We start from the raw sequence: 12782 nt of genomic DNA on the forward strand, positions 1-12782 counted from the left end.
AGCTAGGATTTTGACCTCTGGGTCGTGGAGGGAAATTGGTTGATAGGAACCGTATTGGTCTCGGGGTTTCCCTTGTTTGTGCATGATCGCAATGTTAGCCAAGCGCTGTGTCTAAGGCAAACTTACATGTTCTGCGCTTTCATCATACATTCGTACTAGGTATGGAGCCAGAACCAATGAGACTGCTTTGTAGAGCTCGATTGGAAGGCCACTAGGACCCATGGCCTTCCCAGAGCGCAGTGCCCCAATAGCCTTAGATATCTCCTCAGGATCAAGTGGAGCGTCAAGTTCTGCAACATCTTGAGGGTCTAACCTCGGTAAGGGGAGGGTAGAAAGCAGGTCGGCGGCCTCTTCCTGCGTGGAAGTGGACGTAGGGACATAGAGGCGCTCAAAATGGTTAGCGAAAATCTCTGCAATTCCATCACGGTCGCTTCGCCTCTCTCCGCCCGGGGCCACAATTTCAGTCACCCACCTACTGCCAGATTCTCGCTTATCTAACCACGCCAACAATTTACTGGCCTTGTCTCCTATTTAATAGACCCGATACTGAGTAGAGCGGTAGTGCCCCTGAGCCCAGGGGTGGCTGGTGGAATATGAAACTGGTGGGGCATATGCAGAACGAATCAGCGTATGCGAGCGAGCCTGACGGCGATAAGGGGGGTTCGGGGGGGGTACTCCCCCGTCAAGAAATGTTTTAAAAATTGGCATCTTTTTGGTGAGATTATCAGCACTATGTCTGTGATAAATGGACTAAAAATTCAGTTTTTGTCGGCATTCATAAAAGAAAACTCATAGATTATTTCAGAGAATATTTGGGTTGTCAAGCAAGTCTGACTCCTGCAGAGGGCTAGGGTACTAAGCAAGACTGCTTTGGCTCTACCCTTTCCAATAGAAAACACTAGTTTGTGATGTGAACAAGTTCAATGGACAAACCTGGGGTCTAGTGAGAGTCCCTCTCCGGAGATAGAAATTTAAAAAAGATTGACAAATGGTGCATTTTAAAGCAAATGAATGCAGCGATGAAGCACGGCTTTTTAAGCGGTGGGAACGTATAGTCTTGAAATATTAAACATATTAAAAACTGCCCTGTATCGTCTTGCTTTCATTTGTTCAACAGTTACTGTAATATGTAAATTGTTTTGCATGACAACTTTAGCCCTTTAAAATGTATGCTTGTCCAGTGTCTTGCACTGCATGCAGTATTTACTTTGAAAAATATGCTCAAACCAGACTTCGGGAAGCACCCACAGCTCATGGCTGTAACCAGTCATTTAGAAATATGTGAAAACAGGTCTTTAAGTGGGATGAAAAAAGTGGGTGCTCCCTATAAAGGAACATGCCAAAGACATTTCTGCGATTCTCATAGTGTGCCATCAGACAAGTATTTTGGTTTCTCTCTGAGATGTAATTTTATCCAGATAAATTGCACAGCAACTGACATACGCTTAAAGCCTGTATGATTGGCTTTGTCACTGGGTGTTAGCTGTTTAAGATAAATGAGTAACAACAATGATTTCTTATAAAGAATTAACATTGAAAATGTTTAAATTCTGAACTTCTGAAATAGTGAGTCTGTGAATTAAATAGCATTGAGGCCTGTGGAAGGAGTTTTGGCCTTCAATTATGTGTGCTTTATGTTAGATATGTATCCTTTTTTCTCTGCATCTCTTGTCCATCTGCACATCTTCAACCCCTCTCTTTCCTCTTCAGCATCCTCTTTTCACTCTTCCCCGAATGCCCTTCCTCTTATCTCTGTCACTTCACCGCCCCCAACATGCACTGCACTCCCTCAAATGTAAGCACCTTAATTTCTCTTACTTTTGCCTTGCAAATATTTTGACATCAGTGTACCCCCTTCACATACATTTCCACAGATTTTCAGTTGCAAATGGAATACAAAAACATTGTTCTGTGTGCTCTGCAGAGAGGCCAACCCACTAACAGGCACTTTGTTTGGCTTTAGCCTTAGCGCCTGTGTGCTCAATCAAAGCTCCTCATAAACACCTGGCATGGCTCAAGCCTCAAAGTATGCACAGAAAAAAATACAGATAAACAACAACATTATAAAATAGCTAATTTGTGGGGAATGCAAGATCATCAAGTAATCAAGGTAAGAGAAGACGAAGAAAGATCTGCCCGTGTTTAATCAGTAATAGGCTCTTCAAGAGTCCCAATTTTTTTCAAAAGTCGCCCATTTAGTGCTCACCAAAGTATTAGTGCCACATTAAATTCAAACACGAACACATTCAAGTTTATAAAAAATACGTCATTTTTTATTTTTATTTACTTCATATTTTAAAGTGCATCTAGGCATATTCATTTATTTAAACATTTCAATATAATAAGATAAAAAATACACACCCCATGAACAACCAATCTTCCAACATTCAAACTCGAACACATTCATGAATCACTAACAGACATTCCCATACATAGTTCATTCATTCGCTCAGACAGGGATTCAGGGAATAGAGCTCTGAGAACATCCTGAACATGTCCTCTCAGCCGTGGGCCGGAGGTTGATGATTAGAGGTTCAGGGTAGGTTGTTTCAACGCCGACGCGCGTTTCGGTGCCAGGCCCGGAGACTGGCCGCACCTTCGTCAGGGCAAGTGAAGGGGGAAGAGAGGGGGTGGTGGGTAATACTATCACAAAAAATGCTTCTGATATCCAGGCACTCTTAAGCCCAGGTCCGATTTCATTTAGGCAATTCAACAACGGAGATGTAGTTGCAGGTCAACATCTTTCAAAAAACACATCAGGGTTTCAGAACTCTCCTAGAATCCTAGGTAAAGGGGGGTCCTAAGATAAGGCAGCGGGGTAGTAGATTCTGGGCCGGGAACTGAAACGATTTGATAGCGTAGAAATAGGCCCGTAGTGTCTTTTAGTTTTTACAGAGATTTTTGGTCCAGGCGAATATCGATTTCCAGCATGCATCCGCAGTTAGTCACACGAGGGGTCTCGTCTTGTGGTGCTTTCAGTAATAGGCGCCGTAGGGATACGAACGGTCCTAATGTGAGATCCCCTTCACTCCAGGATCAAACATGAAGCCGATAGCCAGACAGGGAGGGAGGGATGGGAACTCATGTGGCGAGGAAGACTATACTCGGAGTAATGAAGATTACTGGTAAGTAACCGGGGCATTACCTCCTCTTTAGTCTTCCTCGCCACGTGTCTACCAAAGTGAACACATACCAAAGCCAAGCGGCTTCATGGAAACTCACAAGAAACCAACGGACCAGGACGGGACCCCCACGGAAGAGGGCAAAAACCAACAGGTCAGCGAGTGGAAGAACCACCCCGGAGAGAGGCAACCACGAGCAGGAAGACCCCACACGGAACCAAAACAACCTGCGAACAGGCCCGCGAACAGAAAGCAGCCAACAGGACCAAACACGCCAAGACCACCCAAAGGACAGCCGTAAGCGAGAGGGGCGCAAAAAAACCCCAACAGACCAAGAGCCACCGGGGCACCACAGGAACCGAAGAAACAGAGGGAAACCCCACCACAGCGACCCAACAAAAAGGCCACAGCAGCAAGAGACACAGGGCAACCGAAGCCCACATCCACACTCACGGCGGACCCGCAACAGCGAGAGAGCCAAACCACCCCCAAACCAAAAACCGGAGGGGAGAAGAAAACAAAACCACCAGAACCGGCGGCAAACAGGGGCAGAAGCAAAAGGAAACAGAGGGAATCCAGACCGGCAAGAGCCGCAAGAACGGACGGAGGTGCAGAAACCAGCACCCCACGCGAACAACAAAACAAATAAAAGCACCCAAGCCCCACCAGCAAGGAGAGGCAGGCGGGACACGGAACACAGCCGCCCTAAGGACCCCAAGACGGGAGCCAGACAGCAATGAGAGAGCCCAGGCAGGCGCAAAGCAAAAACAGACCCCGGAGGTCGCAGGAAACCACAACAACCGACAGCAAGGGCATCGAAGAGGACCCAGGCCAAGCCCCAAACAGGAAGGCGAACACCCACCCGGGGACCCATGCACAAGAAAGCATAATGAACCCGGAAGGAAGGGGAATGCAGCATGAACAAGCGAGACAGCCCAGCGCAGGGGACAAGCAAAACCGCCCCACAACATTCCACATGCAACAAAGGAGCCGCCGAGGCGAGCACCCAGGAAGCAAAAACCAACAAACCTCGGGACAAGAACCCAAGACCGCAGGCGGAAGAGCCCGGCAACCGAAACACCAGGCCATAGCGACACAAACCCATGCCCAGGACCGACCCAGCCGAAAACGGCAATCCGACAGGAATCAAAGGGAACACAGGGGCAAGGCCACAGGCAGCGTCCCACCAACAGTGAGAAAGACAGAAAAAAACGGGCGGAACAAGCCAGAGAAGTCAACACCACCAGGGAGAAAACCCGAGCCGGCACCACCAAAGGAACAAGACATACCGTTGAGCCAAAGCTCCTTGGTCCCAGGGAAAAAGAAGAATAGGACCCAAACAGCACACGGAGCTTCGGGCCCGACCGGGGAAAAGAACTGGGAAAACCAGCAGCCCCGGACAATCACAAGCACAGCGTGAACTGAACGCCCCAAGGGGTAATAAAAATACCGCGGCAGGACCGAAACCCCAGAACCAAGGGAGCCAGAGAGCACAGAGGCCCAACACGGACCATGGAGCAAACCCGGAGCCAAGATCCGCAGGAGCAGAAACGGGATGAACCCAGGCGAGCCCCACCAACAGGACAAGCAACCGGGCCAGGCCCACAAGCCCAGGCGCGACGCAGGGAGCCCGGACAAGAAGGCAAGAAAAACCAGCACCAGGGACACAAACAGGAAGATAGTGACCGAGGCAAGCCCGCAAACCCCACAGGGAATGAGGCAGAGCACAAACCACCCAGGAGAGCAACAAGAAGCCCCCGCGAGGCAGGGGCAAAAACAAACCAGGAAGCGGCCAACAGAAGGCAGACGGGAAACCGCCAACCGACCCTGCACAGACCCAAGCACGCACCACAGGCGGAGAGGGAGCCAACACCCGGGAAAGGGAGCCACAGAGCACCGGGACCAACCAGACGGGGAGGACCCACAGCGGACAGACCAGGCAAGCACCGCCAGTCACCCAGGCACCAGGAGCCTAAAACCCACCCTACGGAAGGACACCATCAGGGAGGACAACCCAGACAAGAACAGCCAGGGGGCCACCTAAAACCAGATGAAGGGGGACAGCCCCCCAAGGCAGGAGAACAACCACAAGAAGGGAGGAGACAGAAGAAGGGGCCCCAGCTCGCCCATGCGGTCAACCGAGACCACGGTGACCAAGAAAAAGTAAAGTAAAGTCCACATTTGTAAAGCGCACAATCACCCGTAAGGGTCTCTAGGCGCTGGGGGGCCGTCGGGAAGATTAAGCGAGCTATTGCCCAGAGTCACATGGTGCTGAGCTAACCTGCCGCCGGAGCCGGGGATCGAACCGTGGTCCCCAGATTCCAGCGTCAGTCGCCCTGGCCGCGGCGCCACACCTCTCCCTAAGCCACCATGAAGGCGAGGAATGACTGAGCCACAAACCGAAGAGACCCAAAGGGAGGACCCCGCAGAGCCCGCAGGACCAAGGGAAGAACCCCAGGAGGAGCCAGGCACACAGCCCGAGGCCCCCGCAGATAACCGCTCCTCCGCAAGGGAACAGACCCATCAGCCAGGAATGCCGGGAACCAGAGCCAAGGAGAGCACAGAAGACGGCCAAAACCACCATACACAAATGCACACCACGCCATCCCAGCGAGGAACAGCAAAACACCAGCCACAACATGTGCACGGGAGCGTGTGGGGAATACCACATCGCACTTTACTGGCAAACTGGCAACCCCAGAGCCCGCAGGAGGCAGCCGAAGCGTACTGTGGAGGGCACATAAACGGCCAAAAACACAGCCCCACAAGAGCAACTGAGAACCACCATGCCGACAGCACCAGGCAACTCAGGAGGAGTCCTATCCAGGCACTAGCCCCGACCATGCCTAACGACTGAGAACAGACGAGAAGAGGTGCACAAAGACCCCAAAACGGCAGGAACTAACCCCGACATCCGAGGGCAGGACAGAGCACAGAGACACGGAACGTTGAGCACTGGAACCGAGAATGGAAACCTGTCACTCAGTGACAAGGATGCCCAAGCAGACAAAATAAAATGAAAAGGAAACAATGTAACAGTGTAATACGTGTAAAATATGAAATGAATACAACGTATGAAAAACAACCACCCGAGGACATGGCCCCAGCACAGGCAGGACTTGAACCCTGGCCCATGAGAGCTGGCGCCACCAAAGGTAAACCACCCGTAGAGCTAAAGCACCATCTAAAGAGTGAGGCACTGCTACAGTAAACGAGTGCTGGAACCGGGAAAGGAAACAGTCACTCAGCGACAGGGATGCTCTCTCAAGTCAGCGTTCCAGTTACATGACGTGGCAGGTCACGTGGTTCGCAATGACGCTACTCACGTCCCGACGTTGAGTAAACATTTCAACAAATACCCGGACATGGCAGCATTAGAACAGCAAGCCTCCTCCGGAGCACGACACATAGGAGAATTGCGGGGATGACCACAACATAAAGTAAGACCGTTCCAGACTAAACGTTACTGAAATTCCGCTTTACAAGCTACCATTTTGGTTTCTGTTACCGAACTGCCAAGTCACTATTTTTTTCCTCTTTATTTTCTGCATCGCCAGAGTTGGTGATGTAACGGCTCCCCACAGGTACTCAGGAGCAGATATTCGAGCCACAATACCTTTTAAAGTAAATATACCGCGTTACTTAAAGGGATCACCAACATACAACACGCAACAGTGTCTATTTTGCATTTGCACGTGATAGTGTATTTAATTTTCACGGCGCCTCTCTGCCAGACATCTTGTTTAAAGGTGTCATTGCAACAGGTACACCATCACCTTTTTATGCTTACTATAAGGCATGATGGCGCTTTAGGATTGCTCACCTTGGCATGTCCACCATTTTTGTTCCTAATCTAAACAAAATTTATTAGAAGATATTTTAATGCTGGAAACTAATGTACCTGTCCCTGCGCACTGAAAGCATAGTGCGTGTGTTTATCGACAATGATTGCGAGTATGCCTGTTATTGCATGATTAATGTGGACATCATCTTTCAGTATTGATGCAATATCAACTAGATATCCATGTGCTGTTTGATTGTCTCATTCTATTACAGGTATCAACATAGAAGGACTCATAATACGGTCAGTCCATTTTCAAAAGAATTTTTTGCATTCAGTGTCCCTTAGCGTGAACACTTAAATATGCAACACATGAGGTGACTTTTTACCACTCACTATTCACTTCACTCACTGAGAGGTCCTGACGAAAGCCCCGTTTATATATTTTTGAGGGCTGAAACGTGTTGACCATCAATGGATAACATCTATACAGTCACACATAGCACTGTTTCATCCATACTCTCATTTTAATCTTACCCAGGATCACCACGAATAAATCCAACAGGTAGAATCCTGAGGTATTTTTAACCATTCACTTAACCACTTCATCACACTCAATCACACCAAAAACCTGATCCACTGTAACCAGGTGTCGCAGCACAGCTGAGTAGCATTTGGCTACTCAGCTGGGACCCAATGATGAAGCATGACACCAACCAGGTTGGTGTGTGGGGGTTTTATTAAAAAAACCTTAAAAGTGCCAGACGTTTCTGTTTTTCTCTTTTGCTCTTTCACTTTGTGAAAACGGCAGTCTTTATTGGTTTTGTAGTACTACTCTGCCCACAGGCTCTGCAATGGCAAGCCAGAGTTACATTTTACAGGCTGCCTCTGTGGGTGACACAATCAGTGCTGCAGCCCACTAGCAGTATTTGATTTACAGGCCCTGGGCACACACTGTGAAGTGTACTAGAGCCTGACTGGTCAACTATGCCAATCATGGAATCACTAATCCATAACAACAATTTACAAAGGGAGCACTTGCTCTCTGGCACTGAACAGCAGTGGCAAAGTGCCCAAAGCATCTAGACTAGCAACACGGTCCAACACACAGCAAAAACACAGTAGGCAAGGCAAAAAATGCAGGGGAGACCCAGGCCAATGCTGCCAGGTCTAACAATAGGTTATTGAAAGGTTTGCAACATACATTTCCTCCCACTTCTTTCTTATGCCCCAGTGGGACCTCAATCTCGTCCTCACTTTCCTTATGTGTGCTCCCTTTGAGCCTCTGCACAATTGTTCACTAAGGCTTCTTACCATCAAGACAGCCTTTCTCGTTGCAAGAACATCTGCCTGAAGGGTCAGTTAGCTTTAGGCCTTGTCATCCAAGCCTCCTTATCTAAGCATCTATCCAGACAAACATGGTGCTTCATACGAGATCTTCCTTTCTTTCAAAAGTGGTCACTCCATTTCTCGTAGGTCAAACTATCACTCTAACAAATTAGTGGTGGGAAAGGCACTCCTTAATATGAATAACAATACTCAATGTTAGCTTATTCTAAATGAACAAAATCTATCATGCGTGCTACAGAAGGAGATGCTGTGTCCAAAAACTGCATCAAGGAACTAAACATACACTGAAATCAAGCGTGACCGCTTGCCCTCTGTGCACTGTTGCAAGTCCACAATGGGAACTTCTTCACTGCATTCATCAAATAGTTAACTCAAATTATATCAAAAAACACACTGCGAATTATTCTTATGTTTTCATCTTCATATTTTTTACTGACAAGTTATAATGATCATCATGGCACACACTTCATGTGCAAAAACCATTAATACATGAATTAAATCAATCCAAATGACAATATTTCATCATGAGCGTTTGTGTAACAATAACAAAAAATGGTCGTTTTTCCTGCCCAATGCATTTCGGGCCACCCGGCCCTTCGTCAGGGGCGGTACCTAAAAAACAAGAAAATAATTTCTATCACTGAACTAAATATGGTTCTTCAAAATGCATAGTACATAGCGAGTCACTGTGTGCATTGTAGGTACTGTGAAATATTACTGTAAGTGCTTCAACTCCCTGTTCTGTGAAATCATACTCACTTCAAGCCCAGCAAATAATGTGTGTGAATAGACGTGTTCAAATGTGCCAGTATAGGAAACTACATCCGCCGCTCTGTGAGAAGAAAGGATTCGTCTAAGTCATGTTTCTGGCAAAGTTCTTAAAAAGACAAAAAGAAAAAAAGAAAAAAAGACGCGACATTTTTCCTCACTACTTACTCGCAAAATATGTGCACCAAAGGGGATACGGATTGTAACAGGAACAACTGGTCTGGCTGTACAATGACATAAAACCCAGGAACTGCTTAATGTATCACTCTGGCCAAAGCATGGAAAAATCTGTCTAAAGAGCAAGAACAAGAGGATCGTGTATTTTAATCTCCATTTATTCCCTCAAAACGGGACATTGCCAATAAATCACTGGTTCTTAAGTATCCAAAGCGGAACCATATTTACAGGAAACAACAAAACACACCTCTGAGATTGCTGCTGCGGGCAAAAATGATGCACAAGATTACAGCGTAGCTCTGTCAACCCAGATGGCGGAAGTCAACTGAAAAAAACAAGCAATGCGTGAGCTAAGCTTAACATCGCGAGTCAAGCGAATATCTGAGTTATGCCAGTACAAGCAATATCTACCTTTCTCTTCCCTGCCACAGAATTCAACATTCGCGGGTCGGCCCTCTCCTTTTCCTCATGGTCCCCGGTGCTCGGCGAAACAACAATGTTTAAAACGCCGCCTCTACTAATACAGGGCGCAATAGTGACGTAGTAGCTAAGCGCAACAGCACACAAAAATAAACGACGGACTTAAAGACATATCGTGGATGTGTGAGTCCTACATACGCCATGTTAATGTGATGCAAAATGTAAACATGCACAATACAGACAAGTTTTTAACATAACCACAATGCAATTCAAAGCGGAGAAAATTCAAAATAACTTTCATCAAAGGACATGAACAAATGTAAAATGTGCCTCCAGCGTTCTCATTTGCGCAAATATCAAAGAAAACAAATAAAGTCTGCTCGATCATTGATCCCTTTGGGATCTTGTGTCTGTAACTTCCTGATCCAAAAAATTTCTCGCTGCAGTAATGTCTTAGTGAGACTTTTTCCGGGTGTTGGGGTAACCATTTCGAGTATCTGGAATTTTAACTGGGCGATAGTGTGTCTGTTTTTTTCCCAATGTACTGCCAGGCTGCTGTTTGCATTCTTATTGCGGATAGTGCTCTTGTGTTCTGAAATTCGTATTTTTACTTTTCTCTCCGTTTTTCCCACATATAATAATCCGCAGGGACATTTGATGGCATATATTACATTCATGGAATTACAGTCCGCATTAATCCTGCTGGGGATGGTTTCGCCAGTGTGTGGGTGTTTTATGGAATCAGTGACAATCACATTATTGCAATGAATGCAATTTTGGCATTTTTTCATTCCTTTCAAATTTCCTACATTTTTCACAGTTTTGGTCTTCAATAATTCTTTGATGTTACGTGACCTTTTGTAGGCAAAAATGGGTTTGTGTGTAAATAACCCTTTGAAATCAGTCTCATTACTATCACTCTGCCTACTTTTTACCCTCTGCCTCATCCCTCCAAAGAGGAGGTGCGACTTTACAGTCTGGACCCAAAACGAGCGTTGTCGTTCTGCCTTGACCGTACGAAAGTGTTCTGGGTAGATGACCAACTCTTCCTGGGGTATATCTGAGCGAATAAAGGACGAGCCGTGCTGAAGAGGACCGTCTCGCAATATATAGTACTATGCATCAAAATCTGCTATGCATTGGCTAAGGAGTAACCCTGTGAGGGTTTGCGTACTCATTCCATCAGAGCTAAAGCTGCAACCACTGCGTTAGCTTGTGGCATTCAGGTCTTGGACACCTGCCAGGCAGTAACGTGGGCTTCCCTGCACATGTTCACCAAACACTACTGTCTGGACAGTCAGGGCGGTCTGGATGGGCATTTTGCAGGACTTCCTCTCTTGAAATTGGTCTGCAGACCCACCTCTAAGGCGATAGTGCTTGGGTAGCTATTCTAAGGTAAGGGATCTGTCACTAGAAGTCTCTTATCAGATGACAAGTTACTTACCTTCAGTGATTCCTTATCTGGTAGAGACTCTATCTAGCCACAGTTTCCTTACCGACCCACCCATCGTCCTCGATCTGCAAGCAGATTTCTAGGGACAGGGCTTTCCCATTTCAGGGTCCTAGTCTCCCTAAAAATCTCAGACAACAAACCCAGGAAAAGCCCTTTAGAAAGCTTCTAAAAACATGGATTTTTAATCTTCCGGACGAGTACTCCAAAGCTTCCATCTAACCCCCTGGACTGGTTCATTTAGGTTTCTTAGCGCTAAGATGCTCCCTCCGGAGCGAACGTTGCGCTCTACAAATACCCCCCAAATATATATATATAGTTTTCCACATCAGTGGTCAGTGTGCTTTGTGGCTTTGCACTTCTGGCTTGAAAAGTTGCGAGAAGTAACAGACGTCAGCACGCCTGGGTGGCATCTATATAGGCACCATGATAGTCATATATAGTTTGGACGATGTCAGCAACACCACGTGGAGCTGAACTACGCCACCCACTGGCACACTAGGGTACCGCTCGCAAACAAATTACGGATCCAGTCTGACGGCTGGGGATAATTCTATGGTAAGGAATCTGCGGCTAGATAGTCTACACCAGATAAGGCATTACCGAAGGTAAGTAACTTGTTCATTATGGCCTAACGAGCAAGGGCCTTTTGCTTTGTGAGGCGCTCAGGGCTATATAGCGCTTAGACACCAGTTTTCCTCACCTCTACAAGATTCAAGACCAGCAGCGCCTCGGGGAACTTAGAGTGTATTTTTTTCGCTCACTGTGCCAATCAGTTTAATGTGTCCTATTTGACTCTGTTGTGCTTTCCTGCAAATCCTGCCCACACGAGACATACCACTAACTAGTCTAGTTCTTGTAAAAGTCGAACTGATAAGGCACACATTGAACTCTGTAATTTATTTAAGCATCTTATTGAGAAAACAGTTTTTGCATGCAACGCTCGTCTCATAAAAGAGTGTGGCAAATGATACTGAAACGTTACTGAAAGTTTCAGTCCCTCAAGTATTCTACCAATGTTATACGCTCACTATTTGTCTGCCATATGCTCCACTGTGTGATCAAATACTGAAGAGCACTTGTTTTCCAGTGCACTTCTACCGTCGGACAGACCTTCATTGCAAACCCTATCAGTCCCCCAGATGAATAGTATGGACTTTGGGCAAGGTTATTAGTGTAATGCCACTTAATATTTTACTATGTATGGCAAATGGTTACGTCGGTTTATACCGCGGGGCTTCGCAAGTTTCAGAAGGACTCTTAGTTAGCTTTTTCAATGTTGTCCCTAATCACAAGTGCCTATTCATCATTGCATTTTGTTACTGAAACAAAGTAATGCTTCAGTATTTCTGCTTTTTTTCTGATCACCTTCAACGTATTTCCATGTTTCCTTTACTCTCACAATTACACATACACATCTACACTTTTTGGTTTTACTAAGATACTGAAAAGCTTTCGTCTCCTTGCTTCGTATGTTCTCTTGATCCCGTTTTCTGCAGAGTTTTGCTTATTGCTTATTATGCATTTCACCCTGTTTCTTTCAGCCCATTTGACAAGGATGATCAGTCGTCTAGTGCCAGTGCTGTCAACAAAACTGCCACAGTCAACAAAAGATTCTCCATGTATAATCAAAGTCCACCTGACACGCCTTCGCTGCGGGAGCAGGCCTTCTATGTAAGTGCTGTATGCCGTGTGCTCTTTGGCTTCTCCGAGT

At 46.6% G+C, this 12782-nt stretch overlaps 1 protein-coding gene across 3 annotated transcripts in view; it reads left to right on the forward strand.

Moving 5' to 3' along the window:
- The window catches only part of RIPOR1 (RHO family interacting cell polarization regulator 1), a 1634668-nt gene that overhangs the window by 1057429 nt on the left and 564457 nt on the right, over positions 1 to 12782 (forward strand). For all 3 annotated transcript variants that reach the window (XM_078671049.1, XM_078671050.1, XM_078671048.1), the window contains exon 12: positions 12613 to 12742. In XM_078671049.1, coding sequence (XP_078527175.1) covers positions 12613 to 12742 — 130 coding nt within the window. The remainder of the gene's footprint in view (positions 1 to 12612; positions 12743 to 12782) is intronic.

This window comes from Lissotriton helveticus, chromosome 12 (assembly GCF_964261635.1).
Source record: "Lissotriton helveticus chromosome 12, aLisHel1.1, whole genome shotgun sequence".
NCBI classification, from domain to species: domain Eukaryota; kingdom Metazoa; phylum Chordata; class Amphibia; order Caudata; family Salamandridae; genus Lissotriton; species Lissotriton helveticus.